The sequence below is a fragment of the Mixophyes fleayi genome, chromosome 8 (assembly GCF_038048845.1).
Source record: "Mixophyes fleayi isolate aMixFle1 chromosome 8, aMixFle1.hap1, whole genome shotgun sequence".
NCBI classification, from domain to species: domain Eukaryota; kingdom Metazoa; phylum Chordata; class Amphibia; order Anura; family Limnodynastidae; genus Mixophyes; species Mixophyes fleayi.
Window position 1 is genome coordinate 109550916 of NC_134409.1, and position 18310 is coordinate 109569225.

An 18310-nucleotide genomic window follows, 5' to 3' on the forward strand; every position below is an offset into this window, starting at 1 on the left:
GATTTCTCTCTCTATGCAACCGAGCTTTTAACTTGCATTTCTCATTGATTTGTTATATTGTTTACCTGCCTGTAAGTCACCTTAAATAGTGACTCCTTTCCTCCTCAAAAGTTTCTATTACAGTGCCGTTAATATTATATTTAGCCTTTGGGTTTTTAGACCCAAGTGCATGATTTTTCATTTTTGGGCAACTGTCAAAAACACACATTTTACCCTTAATCTCAGAAAGTTAAAATAATATATTTAACCAAAGAAAGAGAGACATTTATATAATAACATATCAGCAGGTATTTTATACAAGTGTTACAAGCTATAACAAATCTGACAATAAAGCAGGAATGAGCTGAGGCCACAGGTGAAGTATTAGAGCCACATTCAGCCCTAGAGTCTTCTGTTGCCCATCACTGAATTAGGGAAGAGACGACAACACCCCTCCCCCATAAAATTACGTACATACTATAGATATATGCTAAAGAAATGCATATGAATTAGGACAACCATAAAACCATATTGTAATGTAACATTATCTCAACATGCATATTGTGCACTACAAATGGTGCCCCCATCTTATTTTTATTAATTTTTTAAATGTTGTCCCCATCATAAATACATTCTTATTGCCCCCGTAAACATATAATACATTTATATTTATATATTATATAGATTATTTTCTAATTTGGAAGCCAAATTATCATTAGTCAAAAATGAGAGGCTATAGTGGGCAGGTGACATGCAGTACTTAATACTAGTGTTGATGGATCTCCCCCTGTGGCCTATTCATCCCATAGAGCAGATTCTCAGAGCTACAAGGCATTCCAAGACTTTTTCAAACATTTTATTTGATTCTGAGAGGATTAAAGAATCGATAACAAAAGAGTACACATTCCACTCTGCTGTCCCTAATACCTAATATAGGATCAATATGATCTTGATCGGCCATGGTTTAATATTGAACTTAGGCCATGCCCAGCTTATTTTTCAGGCCTAGCCTACTGCCCCCTCTAGGAGAATGAATGAATCTCTACACCATGCCATGTGTAAAAAACAACTACTCGAGCTTCTAAATGAATATTTCAACTTCGATGCTATTATCCTCTGGAAGACCCACAAAGCAGTGTTGAGGGGGCATCTGATTAGCATGACCTCTAGAATTAAAAGACATACAAAAGTTTCAGAGCTTTCTAGACAACCATAACAACTAGAAATCCAACATAAACATTGCTCAGAACCTGAAATCTGTTCTCTAATAATTTATTTCTGAACATATGGCCAACAACATGTTAAGATAATGATTCTATGGAAAGAGTATATCATCAATATATGTTATCATTGATGAGATTGGTAGGTCGAATTTATGATTGTAATATATACACATATATATGTGTATATATATATATATATATATATATATATATATACACACACACAAGTTAACCCGTGCATGATACTCATGCACTCTAGTCAAATCAAGCTACTTAAGGTGTTAAAAAGGTTCTTGTCATGCATTTGGGGCTAGACCAGGCCTCCTCAGGGGAAGAGCGTTACTTCCCGACACAAGCGCCCTTTTTTAACGTGGTTTTGTCCACATGTCACCACCTCATCATTTTTCTCCATGACCTCATCCTTCATCTTTATCGCCACATCTATCCAGACACAGGGATCTCTCTCAGCGGTCCTGAGTATCGCACTCCTCTCGCTCTGTCACCCCCGGCAACCACCAACCACTCCCAACTGTCACCCCCCGGCAGCCACCAACCACTCCCAACTGTCACCCCCGGCAACCACCAACCACTCCCAACTGTCACCCCCGGCAACCACCAACCACTCCCAACTGTCACCCCCGGCAACCACCAACCACTCCCAACTGTCACTTCTCCTTCAAGAAATATATATATATATTTTTAAAATCTTTATAAACACTTTTAACAATTAACAAATTAAATTAACAAATTAAAAACATTAGTATACCAACTTTCAGCCCTTTCTGAGTTTTTTTCCCCACACACACTAAGAATTTAGTAGGTCAGTATATAACTCTGCCCAGCAGGTGGCGCTGCAGCTTGTTTTTTTTTTTTTCACACACACACACACAGACTAACACGCGCCACTAGGCTTATGTATATTATATATATATATATATATATATATATATATAGAGAGAGAGGGAGAGAGAGAGAGAGAGAGAGAGAGAGAAAGAGAGAGAGAGATGGAGTCTAGAGAAGGTAATATGTTCATTGGTGGAGCAATGGGAGGTGATATTTACTGTGTAGTGGTAGAATGTAGTATTTAGTAGCAGTTTAAAAACAGACACCATCTGACCTTCATATGTGTTCCAGGGCGGAACACATATTGTTTGTACCACTGTTAGGGTTGGATACATGCAATAGGATTGACAATTTCCTAAGATGAACTACAGCTGACAATCCTTTGGCACTATATATAGGCAGGTAATTATAATATTGGCTTGTCTATGCTTGCTCTTTCTGCTGTTCTATGTAAATCTGTCTTGAAAAAGGTCTGGATGTGAGACCAAAACGTTGACTACAATATAAAGGAACTGGATTGAAAATAAAGAATAACCTACTTGTTTTAAATGGTTAGCGCCCTCTCTACCTTTTGAATGAATATATATATATATATATATATATATATATATATATATATATATATATATATATATATATATATATATATATATCACCTTAGCAGGAAAAATCTGACACAGACATTCTTTTCATTTTAATTAAAGCCGTTTCTCTCCGCCTACCGATAGAGTTCAACAATGGTGACCATGTTTGGCAGAGGTCCTATATGTGGAAGCTGGCACCTTACTCAATTGTACAGATTGTAGGAATCACATGGGGGAAGGGGGACCCCACCAAAGTACTATAACTGGGAAGTCAGGAGGGATACTGATTTGTTTTCTGATGGTGCAACCCCTTTAATGTTATAGAGATGTAAACCACTAGTAAGAAGTATTAATAACTTCAGATAAAAAAAGACAGTAACTAATTTTAAGTAATAATTTTTATTCTGTACAATTCTTGATACATATTAACCATATTTTAGCAGTGTATAACAGGACATAAATAGCAACAGCCAACAACTGAAAAGTTATTTGCAATTTTCAGCATTATGAGATTTTGCAGCAGGCTGTTTAATGCCTATGACATTGGTTTAATACAAGGCAAATATGACATCATAGAGCTGGAAGTATCAAAGTAAAAAACAAAAAACCTATTGACACACACCACTATAAACTAGATTGCAAGGGTCTTACATCACTATATTGCAATAACACAGATCCTGCTCTACAAGTTAATATATATTTGTTATTTAACATGAAGTGTATCTATCATGAGACTTTAATATATTGTGACTCTGTTAAATAGGTTATTTTTTCATGTTTTTATTAGGTTTCTCAGGAGCAGAGTCCACCCTACCTAGAGTTTCAGTCTGGTTTCTTTTCTATGTTAATCTCATGACATATTCTTACTATGACACTGAACAACGCTGCAGAAAGTGGTATATAAATAAAATAGTCAGACAGGCCAGGTCAGCAGTCCAAAGCGGGCAGTCATACAGCATAGGGTCTAACCTGAAATAGGTAGTCAGCCAGGCTGGAGTCAATACCTTGAGTCAATTTCAACATCAGAAGGACACAGACACGACAAAGGATATTGGAAAAGACTGGGGCGGGAATAACACAATAATAGGAAAGGAGCCTCAGGACTGTCCTTGTGCCAGGACTTGGAATAGCACGAGGAAGCTTAGAACTACAATAGGGCAAACGAAAGATGAAATAAGGGAAGGTAGAGACTGAATCAGAGCATGGTAAACACGGACAAAGAAAATAGGATACACAATGTAGGATGTAGAATAAAACAAAGATGAAAGGCACCAGACCACAGGCTAAGACAAGTACTGAGACACAAATGCAGCAACTTCAGTTTCATGGATACAAATTAAGGCTGAGCACAGAGACCTCAAAATGCTCCAGCTGTTTTAGCAAACCTTATACACTTCTGCAGGTTGCTGGGAAATTATTACAGCTTAGCTCATTAGGGCAGAGACAGACACAGAATGAAGAGGCAACAAGAACAAAACATATACCACAACACCTACTGCAACAGTCTAGGAAGACAGCATCTAACATATTTTCACTAGCTTCATGCAGTGAATACACTCTGAAGCTGTGGGAAACAGAGAGGAGAGAAGCAAATTGGTAAGATATCGCTCTATCCCCAATGTAGCCAAGACCCAGCAGTGCAAGTACAGCCCAGGAAGCCTGGGTTCACAAATTAGATAATTGGGACAGGGGACATATTGGGTAGAGATCAGGTGAGTACAGTGTAAAGAAGCAGATAGGCAGACATAAGCAAAGAATGGAAGACAGTATGTCGCTTTTATACATCAGATTCCAAATTAGTTTTCAGAATTTACTGCTCAGTTTGCAAAACCTTTGTAATGTGGCAATGTTACAATTTTTCACAAGGGTGGTGAGCATCGAATTTCATTGGACACTGCCGGCCAAGAATTATATATTGGAGCAGAGGTCCTGGGCCACTAAATCCTAGCAATAACTTACATTGTGTTGAAAACTTAAATTGCTTCTACTGAGCATTAATTAGCTTACTAAAGTTATGCTCCAGCATTAGTAATAATTGCTGAGAAGCATCGGGCTAATAGATGTCTTCAAGGTGGCTGTTGGTTATTTTTGCATTAGATAATCTCATTTCCTGAAGCAGAAGGTGCAGGATTAACCACAACAAATGAAAATGTGTTTCTCAGCTAATCAGAGAACAGACTGGCAAAGGAATTCCTCAGATTTCGGATGGTGTCTGCTTTCACTTCGTCCTCGTTACTTGATGAACGGAAAAATGATGACTGGGTGAAGTTGAAGGCGTTGGTCAGAGACTGTGACTTGCTACGTAAAAGAATAAAGAAATATTGCTAAATTTGTACTACATATATAAAATATCAAAGAAGTAGATTAAATAGATAAAATGCTTCATGATATGTTCTCTCAGCTAGTTCAGTTTGTAAAATATTTTACTCTACACTTAATCTAGACCTTGAAGAGCATATAATAAAAATACAATTTAAAGTCCACCTGTCACCCACATACAGTGGAGGCAGCTATTTTGTTAGCAAGACCAATATTCACAAAAGTACAACCTATCAATTTAAGTGCATCAGTAATGACACAGATTTCTAGATATGCTACAAGCTCCTAAGTATTGGTTGAGTCCATAAATAGCTACATTCATTGTGAAGTGATAGGTACTCTTTATAAATCTTTTATGCTGTATTTGATGTAAATCTGCCATACTATTGCATGTTTGGGCTTTTTGGAGGTAAATCTTTGAAGCAGTTGTTGGTAAAATAGTCAGCCCACTTTATGTAAGAAAGGTAGTGAATGTTATCAAATAAATAATATGTTTATGACAATCTTTACTATGAAGACAAAGTATAATATCTGATTAAACACGAGCTGCCACTGGATCAGCTTTGTCACCAGGTAAGAAGCAAGGCACAGAAGGAGCATATTGAGCTCCGACAAATGATGCAATCCAGCTCCTCTTTCATTACTGACAGAGGGTGGGGCTAGTGGGCCAGGTGTAAAAGGTGCAATATATGTGATAACTATGTTTCTTACAAACTAAAGTTTCTGGGAAATCTGGATTATAATGGAATCTTGCAGAAACCCTGTGGAATTAACGGAACCTAATCCTGGATTCAGAGCATTCAGTCAGAGCCTGAATAAGGATTAGGGGTTCTGGCCGTCCTAGACTAATTCAGTCATTTCCTTGATCCAAATGAGACAATGACTGCACTCTGTTGCTCATCCAGCTTAGCAATGCATGCACTGAGCTGATACCGATGAGGTTGACCCAATTAACCCAGCTAAGGCCCACCTGGGCTTAGCAGCTCGTCATTGGGGAATAGTAGCTACCCTAAGTTGTTCTAACTACTATTCTCTTCACTTTTAAAATTGGAACCTTGTTGCACAGCTTATGTTCCAACCAACTGCAGTATGCAAATATCAACACAGCTAGTATTTATTTCTGTCCATTGTTTAAGGGCTCTATTTTTTAAGAAATATTTTGTGATTCATCATCCAAAGCTCCTCACCACCCTCTGTGGGTCCTACTTTTCCTTAACTGAGCAGGCTGACATCCACCAACCATGAAAAGCTTCCTACAACCCATTGTTGAAATTATCTAGCCATACATCTGACAGGTTAATCCCATCATTGTGATACAGCCCTTCAAAAAAATATTTTATTTTGTTATGGAGCACTACTGCACCTTCCATTGAAACAATTAAGTTCTCCATAGCGGTGATAGTCAGTTTCACGATACTGACTACCCCAACAACATAGAGAACGACATGAGGAGTCCAATTTAGTACTACACCGACCTGCAAAGAAAACTACTTACCAGAATGAAGATGACTTCAGAACCTGACTCACTGTGCTGCCAACTGCAGAAATTGACGTCATGACAAAGAGCTACTTGGCTTAAAGCATCGCTGGACAGACACGCCTGTCATTTCTGTCCTGTAAGTATTATGTTAGGTGTTTGGGGTATTAGGGCTAGGGTTAGCCTTAGGGATATTAGGGTTAACCCTAACCCTAATATCCCTAACATAATACTAACAGGACAGAAATGACAGGCGGGTCCGTCCAGCGCTGCTTTAAACCAAGTCGTTCTTTGTCATGACGTCAATTTCTGCAGTCGGCAACACAGTGAGTCGGAATCTGAAGTCATCTTCATTCTGGTAAGTAGTTTTCTTTGCAGGTCAGTGTAGTACTAAATCGGACTCCTCATGTCGTTCTCTATGTTGTTGGGGTAGTCAGTATTGTTAAAAGGTACTACACCGCTCCATAGTGTTGCCTGGACTTTTCCATTTCTACTGGTGAATTTGCACCTCTTTAGAACCTCTTTGGAGGTATGCTTATCAATATCATCTTAACCTGTGGCTATAAAGCCAAGCACCTGCTGAGGTCAGCCTTCAAGTATCACATCCATACTTCTAAGAGCATTGTCTCCAGTATATATGAAAATGATTGAAGATGTGCCTCATTTTCCATAAACTTCTTGAATCTGGTGGGAAATCTGAGCTTATCTCAAACCTTTTTAATCTAACCATTGGACATTTGCTTGTTCACTTAGCATACCCAGGTCTGCTCCTTAAGGCCCGAACATTGCTCTTCTGAGTGTCCAATGGATCAATGAGTGCTCAACAATTGTTATGGCAATATTGGAGAAGATAATAAATGCCTAGAACCTTCTTCATGAGATATTCGACTACAGCAGCCCCTTTTGCAAGGAATGTGATATGTTCTAGAGTACTCGGTTGCTCCAACTCGTGGCAATAGAGGCTAATTGAATATGGTATTGCTGTTTGTGGTGGACAGGTGACGAAGGAGGTTAAAATCCGATAATCAGGCCAAGATCAATAGCAGATCCAGAAAACAGGCAGTGGTCAAGGGCATGAGAAAATAGAAAAGTCCGGGTCACAGCAATAAGTAAAATCAGAAATATTATTCACAGCACACTAGCTCTGTCTAAACTATCACCAGCACAGGTGATAGACAGGTAGGGGTTTTTATTTGCTGGGGTACCTATGGGAAGTACCCAGCCAGATTATTGCACTGGTGCAGAGGGCTCTAATGAGAAGTATTTGCTAGGCAGCTACTGTTACCTAGTAACCGGCTAGACACTCGCAGAACAAGTGAAAGGTCATTGGTTGTCATTACCTGGCAACCAACTGGAAGTGAGGTGCGCCTCCCAAGTTATAGGACACTGGTTGCCTTTGCCAGGCAACCGGCTCAGTGGATGGTGGCACCCGCTGTCACTATTAACAACAATTTAAATGTTTTTTGGTAGTTTTGTGAGCAATTTAATGGGAAAACAGATGTTAGGAACAGTAATTATTACCAAGTTGTGACTGAATCACTTATAAATAACTTATGGTATAAATGTATTTAAAGGAAATAGTGCAGGGCGCTTATTTATATAATTGCACATGCACTTATTTTTGATATTGTGTATATTTTGGTAAGGGAAATCGTTAATTTCTGAGACCAACGGGAGAAAATTAGTTTTTTTCTGTTTTAACCTTACTAGAGGAAATGCTTTATTTCTGATGTATATATCTGATACAATAAGCCTTTGTTTTAAAAGCCTTTTGTATATCTTGGTGTAAGGAAATGTCTTGTTTGGGGTTTACAACTTTTCCTGGGGAATTCCCTTTCTTTGGAGGAAATGTGTATTCTGCAACTGTTGGAAGAAATGACTCATGCTAATCTTATGCTAATTAGACCTTTTGATGTGTGAGGGTCATAGGAAGATGTAATTAGACTTGCTGTCCACTGTAAGATGCAGGATATCACAGCAAGGTTTTAAGATATTACAGATAAGCGTAAATATTGTTAGCTTTGCATTGCATGTAAATCCATGTTTGTGTAAACATATTGCATCCTGATTGTAAAAATAGCCTGTGTCCAAAGCAGTATAAAAAGCACTGTCTTGTACACTGAAATGTATAATTCTGATTTTCCATCTGACCTGACAACTGATACCTTTAATCTGGAACTGTCCTTGTCAGGTCACCTGAGCTAAATAAAACATCACTCTTTGCTTCAAGACCCTGCTTGACAACTTCTTCAATATTGCTGTAATCCTGTGACCTGCAGATTAGACCCTAAATCTAATCCATTCTCTGGCTGTTTCTGAGGTTGAACCCAGCTCTCCAGTACCACTGCTCTGCCGCTACCCAGCAGCTTTGGCCAGTGTGATAGGCCAGGGGGATCCATCCACAGCACCCTAATCCATAGTAAGCGGACCGGGGTACCAGCCCAAGTGTACCAGCACGGGAGTACACTAGCAGCGACAGTTACTCTGAAGGAAAGTGGTTCTGAGCGCCATAAAGGAGTCCAGTGGTGGCAGCAGGCTCCTCCTACTGCGGCAGGAGGGGCGTATTCGGAATAACAAAAGGGGGCGGTGGCAAAGTAAACCAGGCTGGTTCCCAGTAACAACAGACAGGGTGGCAGTGGTTCTGAGCGCCATAAAGAAGTCCAGTGGTGGCAGCAGGCTCCTCCTACTGCGGCAGGAGGGGCGTATTCGGAATAACAAAAGGGGGCGGTGGCAAAGTAAACCAGGCTGGTTCCCAGTAACAACAGACAGGGTGGCACAGGCGGTCCATCCTGTCACACAAGTCTAACATACATTTTGTATGCATTTGAACATCATCTGCCAAGAGCCTTTATTTTAGTTTTTTAGCTGCCAACTCAGCTACTTCATCTGTTCCAAATGAATGCAAACCTAATGCACCCACACTTAGACTTGCCATCTTTACAAATCGCTTGTGCACCGCTTGGGTTGGAGTGGCGACAATCACATTGCATCTTCATGTTTAAGAAAGGTATTTTTATGTTTGTGCCACCAGGCAGCTGTCATCATTCCTTTTGTTTAGGAGTACCCACACACCTCTTTCCAGTCTGATCTGTGTATGCGACACAGCATTGCATCATTGGAGAAGGTAACCTACTTATACAACAAACTTTATTTTGATTATTTTGTTTGTGACAACTAACTCTAACATTGAAGGCCTTGCTCTGGAGCTCTTCCCAAAGTAAGTCCCACAATACCAGCTATGGACGACAGATGGCAGTACATCATCAACACTGACAGCTGCACACTCAGCACTTCATGACAATCAGGACAAAGAGACCTCACCTGTATGCAGCCTTTATAAATCCCTTACTCCTATTAAGCTTTGCATGAGGAAAGTCTGGACTTACAAACTTGCTTGCTTCAGGAGTCCCCTGGATAGCCATGGTCTAACACAGTGTTTCCCCAACTTGGTCCTGAGGCACCCCTAACAGTGCATGTTTTCCATTTCTCCTTGGTGGAGCACAGGTTTAATCATTATTGACTGACACATTGTTACAGATCCACAGGTGGTGCTGATTATAATGTATCGGTCAGTAATAAATACACCTGTGCTCCAGCAAGGAGGTATGGAAAACATGCACTGTTAGGGGTCCCTGAGGACTGAGTTTAGGAAACACTGGTCTAACAAAAGATTTGTATATTCTGAAGAGAAACCAGATGGTAAAACAAAGTGCAGGTGCACGGAGTCCCTTGCAAACTAACAAAACCTAACTCTACTAATACTTGTCAATATTTAAACACAACCCCCAACTACAATTTACCACTACTTTCTAAGTATCTAATCTATTTCCATTATTTTTAAACCTCAGTTAATTTCGTATTGCTCTGCACACAATGTCCCAGAGATGCAGCAGAAGAGATGGAAGGAGGCCATTATGTAAAGTTCATGGTTCATGGACCTCATAATGAAGAATCAATACTGTGTAAGGCTCCACACCTTAATTTGTCTTGGTCAATATAGTTATGTAAATGATAGTAATACAGAATCTACAGTGAGGAGGTAAAACAATAAGATCAAATATTACAGTTGTTCTTATTGTAGAGGATTAGGACCAGTGGTCGAAGTGGACATTTAGAAGTGGCGGTATGTAATTTAGAGGTGGCGGTATGGAATTTAGAGGTGGCGGTATGGAATTGGAATTTGATAACTTTACAATGAAGGCAGTAGAAGTGGCAGTACAGCATACCACCGTATACCAGCCCACTTTGACCACTAATTAGGACAGTAAGGTATATTAATAGCTATTTTCAGTGTTAAGGTATATGGCAATAAGGTGCATTGCAGAATATGCCCTGTAGAGGCATAGAACACATGGAGTAATATTACAGCTATTTTCAATGTGGAGCAATAGGAAGGTAAAGTGTAATATTTCATTTAATTTCAATGTGGAAAGATTTGTCAGTAAGCTATAGTATTAAAGGATTATAGTAAGATGTAAGGTTAAGGTTAGTATAGTGTAATAATTTTGACTATGGAGGTATATGGCAGTAGGGTGTAACATAACAGTTGGATTTTAGTTAGGAGGGATATGTTAGGAGGGATCATATTTCAGTTACTATAAATGAGGAGAAATATGACTTAGAGGGAATATATTCAGATTAGTAACGGAGTATGAGCTTCCCCTTTCTTGAATGACATCTCCCAGTAAAAAAAACACACTACACTCACGTGATAGGATATGTTTCTAATAATACAAGAACTTAGCACTGATTGCACAATGAGGAAAGATCATTGTGTACTATTACATAATGGACTGTCAGGTGTGAAAGTCAAAGATAAACTTCTAATAAAAGAAAAAGATGATGTATCAGAATCTGAGTGTGCAAGTTTTATGCCGGATCTTAAATATTGGAGATTGATTAATAAACAAAACCAATGTATTCACTTCCCTTTTGACTAAAATAGTTTTTTTGATGCATCATGGCCATACACTGTGCCTTAAAAACATTATTGCACACCTCTCAATATTCCTGATTGGAAAGTCAGGATAAATTCGGCCACGCAAAGGTCCATGGGCACGTCATATTTCTTATAGGGCACAATTTTCTCTACTACCAAAAATGGAGATGGTGTCGCGCCTTCCACTTGATCTGCTGTTTCTAATCGCCTGGCTCAAGTCAATGTACATTAAATTACCATAAAGTGATATCTTTAAAGCGCAAAATATTAGTGTGTGCACATTGAAATGTGTGATTTCATTTAAAGATGGGAATAAATGGGCTGTTATGAAGCAGCTGTACAGCTGCATAGCTATACAGTAGTGCACTTACTATTCAGGGTGAGAGGATGAGCGCAGAGGGCCAGCACTGGCATTGTTTCACCAATGCATCAGGGGTCAAGGTACTGTCTTGTCCAGACTGGTTTCATAACGTTGCATTGTACTGATGTCTCCTTGACACCAGCTACTCGCACCCTAGCGCAGCGGACTCTGCAGCCTGTCAATACATCTCCAGAGAACTGAGTCAGCATTTATGACGTCATTCCGTCTCTTTCCCTGTGGGTCACTGTATGGAGGCGAGTTGTGTGGGTTTGCGCCCACAGGCTCTACATAGTAATTTGGCTTCTGACATATATGTGAAGAATAAATTAGACGCAATTTAAAATGAATAAAACATATAGCCCAACGTGGGTATTGAATTGGCCATATGACTACAGAAAGGAAGTTAGGAGAAAAGTCGGTATGGCACATACTGGCCCACTTCAAGCACTGATTTAAACATATGTCAATTTTGTAGAATGTACTAAATAAGTGATAACTATAACCTGATTGGTGGCTATAGCAACATTTCCACTTTTCAAACCCGCCGGAAACTCGGAGCTTGATAGATTTAGCCTGTAGTGTTCACTGTGGAAGCCATGGCTTTTCCATATATGATGCTGCTCATTTATTTAAACTAACTCTTTAATTAACTTAGTTTAAGGGACCGATTCAATTAGCCGCAAGGTTCCATAATAGCATCATGCATTAGGTTTCAGGGTCATGTTTAGGTAATGATCTTCGCTCATTTTTTGCTCACAACTCACAGGGAGCAAGTAAAAATGAGTTTTGTTATTGCAAAACCTTGCGGCTATTTAAATCAGCTTTCAGAAATAAGCAGTGTGGGTCTGACCTGTTGTTCAATCACCAGCATTACTGCTCAGCAGAGCCGTAACGACGGCGGTGCGGGCGGTGCGACCGCCCCGGGCGCAAGCCCAAGTGGGCGCAGCCGCCCGATACCTGACTCCGTGCCCAGAGGAATCGCCGCTCTAATTCAGATCCCCTACAAGCAACAATCCATTCCCGGCAATGCAGTGGAACGCATGTGCGTTCCAACAACAGGAAGTTCGGCATTTGGAACGCAAATGCGTTCCAAATGCCGAACTTCCTGTTGTTGGAACGCATCATTGCCGGGAATGGATTGTTTCTTGTAGGGGATCTGAATTAGAGCGGCGATTCCTCTGGGCACGGAGTCAGGTATCGGGCGGCTGCGCCCACTTGGGCCAAGTATCCTGGCAGAGTGTCAGTTTGGACATGTTTTATATGCAGGTGTGATACCTGTTGATTATAATATGAAGAGACCCTAATGTCCTGCCATTTGTAGCAGCCACTTCTATTACTTTTTATATCTAAGCTTTGCCAGTGCAGCTCATACATACAGTACTCTTTATACCACCTTCTTTATAACATCGCTCTTGTTTACCATCAGGTTTATTCTCCACACAAAAGTACATTTAAATATATTATGTCCAGTATACACCAACTTTCTATACCAGCAGTTTTGTCTATATATTTAGTGGGAATTATATGGAGCACTTTATAATGTGTACTGTATGTAGTATTTGTAGGCTATGTACAAACATAAACATGAATATTTTGGTGAAGAACAAACTTGGAAAACCTCTACATCAAAGTCCTGCTCTCGCCCCTAATAGTATGTCTCCTTCCGTTATATTGACATCTGCTTGGGTTCATCATGAAAAGTGCCTATTTGTGTTTTGTGATTATTGTGTTTTTGATTATTTGCTAAAACATCCGGTTGTTACAGTGAGATATAAATTAAATGCTGCTTGATGTGAGCATGTCATCATTATTTGATACAACATAGACAGGAAATTTGTGCTTACAGCAAATTGCATTATATTATAATATATACAAATTCTTTCAGTAAAGTGCTAGCCACACCCATATTAAGTTGGCCACACCCACTTGTCAAATGCCACTCCCACTTAGATGGGGGGCGCCGGTGCCCAGTCTCGCCCAGGGCACCACAATGGCTAGTTACGGCACTGCTGCTCAGCATACACTACTCTGTCATTACAGACTCCTCTTCACTAAGCTGCAGGAGGGGTACAGGTCAGGAAAAGGTACCAGGCCTGATTACCTTGTAAGTTGGTGATAAGCTCCAGTGACTGAGTGCCAAGGTACACCACCTAATTCTTCCTAGCTACTGGAGCAAATTACTGTACTGCCTATCTGCAAACATCACATCTCCATCTTGCTCTACAACCCCATACTTCCCAACATTTTCAATCACGAATTCGGGACAAAATAAGCCTCACCCCCATTCCTCCAACAATTTGTTTATAACTCCACCCATTTATTGTAAAGCCCCACCACATTTGCAGCCTACGAATCAGGATGTCACACTACAATCGGAACAGTTGGGAGTTATGTAACCAAATGCACTATGGTGGAAAACTGATTGTCACTGGGGCTTTAGTTACTCTTCTAGTTATTGGCACTGTATAGTATAATCTGCTTGAAATTTAGGATAAATAAGATGGTAGTCATTTAAACTATATAATGAGTGTGTTGCTCATTTTGTGACTTATTTTTAAGTAATCTGACACGGTGGGGTGTAACTGGTGGTCCAGTTAGACACTATTGTGGCAATATCTGCTTCCTGTCTCCATCACAATGATCAACTTCTATTGTTTTACTGTGTTTGTTGCCCTTAAAGTATCCTTATTAATGTATATTATTAATATATGCTAACTTTAATAAGAAAATCAAATTTGATTTTATTTAACATGGTCTTACTTCAGCTGCGGATGAGGTTGGGTCTTTGGAGGTGGTTCCGTCTGAAGACTGGATTGTGATTCTACATTGTGGACAATAGGAGGCATCTGTCCTACAGACCGTGGCTGTTGAGATGTAGTAGGTGGAGGTCTTTGTGGTTCATTCTGTGGAAGTAGATCCTGACCAGGAGATCTTTGTGTGTCCAGATGATGGAGTGGCTGGTGGCTGTCTGATTGCAATCCTTGGGGTTGCACTGGGCCCCCTAGGTTTAGTACAAGAAAAACTTCACATTTTTACAACATTAATAGGACCTTATACATTTCTAAGACTCAGGGGTAAATTTACTAAAAGTCGTGTTTAGTGGAGGTTGTAAACTGCAACACACATCGCCAGTGAACCACCGCATATACTATAGGGCGGATTCAAAACAGCCAAATCGCCGGAGTTTTTTTCACAATCGCCATCTAAACCGCCAGGAAAAAGACATGTTATTTTATACCTGCTTCTGATTGGCTAGATAACTCAAACATGCTGTTTGAGCTATCTTGGATTCAGAACATAAGAGGAGGCACCATTGACATTTAAATTACGCAGGCATTCATTATATATTGATTAAGGGCAAAAATATTATTGTACTGTCATTGTAATTATAACATGTAAGTATTAACATTTGTAATTATTGTCCCCATTAGCACGCAAATAGTATTGTCCAGTTAATATACTTATATATTCATATTTCTCCCATAATATAATACAATAATAGTGTCCACAAAATATAATGAAAAATAATATGTGCCCCCATAAGTTAATTAGAAATTGATTTTGCCTCTTAATAAATAATGATTGCCCCTTAATTTATATATCAATGGTGCATCCTCTTATGTTCTGAATAGCAAGATAGCTCCAGCAGCCGCAGTTAGAGCAATCTCGCCTCTCACAACCACCTGTTTTTTTTCCTGCCTATTTTCTTGACAGTTTGTCAAATAGCAGCTTAGTAAATCTGGCTGTTTATATTTTGATCATGTAAAAACGATAAAAATCTGGATGGCGATTTGTAAAGTGGTGCTTTGTAAAACTTTGGTTTTCACCCTTTTAACTGGTGGTTTGGCCTTTATTAAACCCGGCAGGTTTAAATGGCCGAAAACCTTCAGCTTCATCTAACCGCCCTTTAGCAAATCTAGCCCTCATTCTCACTCCAGATCCTGGGAGAAATAGTAAATCTACTAGGCACATGTTCCATTGATGTAATCCTGCATGTATAACCACATTAATATTTTCATTGCCTAGCAGACTATTGCACAATATAACATCCTTTGATAAGAATCCAAAAAGTGCTATTGACATTGACTATTTCATTTATTTGACATTGCATCATGCATTACGTTACTGGTTTTACTGGTCTCACAACACAGTGATGTCATCTTAGTTATTAAATGTGGGCAGATATTAAACTTTTCCCGTGCTTTTCTGTACTGTTTGCAAAACATTATATGCTGGCGGGAGTTTACATGTTATACTTTATATTGGTTCTAGAGATAATAGGTTGATTGTACTATGGATAATGTTTATTGCCTGGGTGTAAATATAGCACTCAATGTTGTAAACCACAGTAAAAAGTTCACATTCAATTAAAGTATAATGAAAAGGCTAAAGTCCATGTAAAGTTCTGAAAGGGCTAGAGAATAAATATAAAATGTCATGCTCATTGGCAGGTGGCCATTAGGGCATATTAACATGACTTATTTCATGTATGTAACAACAAGAATATGGGTACTGCAATAAGGGAATACATATTATTACATTTAAACTTTGCATTTTTTGCATCTCCAGAAATAATTAAGCTTGTAGTTTGCTAAGTATTGAATAAGGCATTTCCTAGTAATGACAGACCATTGTTATTGTAAAAAATCCCCTTCAAAAACTTACTTTATGAGAGTAAACAGACAGGAACCACCTGATATAATTATGTAATTCATTTGTCAATCCAAAAAATATGCTCTGGAAATAGGGTTCTGGTATCTCCATGACATAATTAATTTTGAAATAGTTCTATAGTGTTTAAATAAATCAGTAATAGCAAGTCATTAACACATAATTAAAGGAGACAATCATAACCAATAATTATTATGAAACAATATGCAGATGTCAGTGTTATATATATATATATTTATATATATATATATATATATATATATATATATATGTATATATATATGTGTATATATATATATATATATATATATATATATATATATGTATATATATATGTGTATATATATATATATATATATATATATATATATATATATATATATATATTCTACTTGAAATAGGTCTTGTCAGTCTACAGAAAACTGCTCAGGACAGTGATATGACTCATGACCTCTAGAACACCTCCAAAGATCTCTAAACCCTGCTGATCTATAGCAAATTAAATGGGGAGTTACTTTGCCACTATAAAAGGTAATTTACAAAAGTTTTAGACCTGCAGGCAGACAGCTGTGCTACTTGACCAAATGCACTTAATCGTCCGTCTAGCTCATTCAAAAGTGTACGTATTCATCTGGGTTTTTGGAACTCCCTTTGGAAAATCAATCTGCAACTACTTTTGTCGGGTTGAGGGCCCAAATGGAATTATGCATTGTGGTTGGAGTGAAAATGTCATCACCCAGTACTGCTTTTTCATTTAATTTTCAAACCACCACATTCATTTAAACGTTTACAAATCTAAAATGCTGCACTGTTTATCCTCGTTTTTTTTAAAAAACTAATCTTGAGAGTGAAGGGACATTGGGACTGTATATATTTGTCACTATTGTACATCTGAAAGGCTGCAGTCATACTTGCCAACTTTTATAATCTCTCGTCCAGGAGATCCCAGAGGGGAAGTCAGGTGACAAGTGCGGGGCGGGGACATGGTTACCGTTGCCCTGTCCCCTGCTATGAAATGCTGATATTCCTGGCATGGAATAGTGGGGGACGGAGCCTTATGATACAAATCATGTCATTAAGCCCCGCCTTCCCCAGATGCCTACTTTTTCAGGAGTCCAAAATGTGTGCGCCTCCCAGAAATTCCCAGAGAGTAGGCAAGTATGGTTTGATTAGATTAGGTTGAAAGGTGCGTGGAAATTTTCTTTCCTCGGAAACTGCACTTAAACCCCATTGAAAGTGTAGGACAACTTGTCATTACCTGAACCTCCTAAGTATCTGTGAAACTGAAACTCTTTTGCCACTCTAAATATATCCTCTCAACCCCTTGGATCTCATATAAATTATCTTGTCCAGCAGAATAATCTTGTTTTAGCATGTGGGTGCACAACCAGAGGCAATCATACACCCAGCCTATATTCAGCAATGATGGCCTCCAATCTGCAACATTCCTTAGATCAGAAGATGCAATGTTTTATACCCCTGTAGATGGCGCCATCTTTGCCAACAAATCCATGCACCTCCACTTAAAAGAAGGAGCATTTGTGCCAAAATTGTTGTGTGATGTCAAAAAAACTGCAATGTGGCTGTAAAAAATAAAATAACACACTATATTGTAATTACAGTATATCATCAAAGACTTATTCTGGTCACAGCAGCACAGTTGCTTCCACCTTTGCACATCTATAAATGGCCCATATTATCTACCTCCTTCAGTAAGAGCCAATTGGACTGTTTATACCCGTTCTGTGCAATGAAGGAACACACATCGCTCTTTTTGGAAAAGCAAGAGCATGGCGAATGCTGAGCATTGCAAGAAGCAGCTTAACTGCAGTTGGAAGTGACTATTAGATGACAAAAGCATAGTACAAAATGTATTGATGTTTATTGAGGTAAACTATGTGGATATAATACCAG

The 18310-nt window shown here is 39.0% G+C and overlaps 1 protein-coding gene across 2 annotated transcripts in view; it reads right to left on the reverse strand.

The window, feature by feature from the left end:
- Positions 1-3009: 3009 nt before the first annotated feature.
- SYN2 (synapsin II) overlaps positions 3010-18310 on the reverse strand; it is a 218114-nt gene continuing 202813 nt past the window's right edge. The window contains exons 12-13 of one of the 2 annotated variants that reach the window (XM_075183165.1): positions 14486-14726; positions 3010-4927 (exon numbers count right to left, since the gene is read on the reverse strand). In XM_075183165.1, the coding sequence (XP_075039266.1) occupies positions 4792-4927; positions 14486-14726 (377 nt within the window). In that variant the 3' untranslated portion in view covers positions 3010-4791. The remainder of the gene's footprint in view (positions 4928-14485; positions 14727-18310) is intronic. The other variant, XM_075183166.1, reaches the window with a different exon arrangement.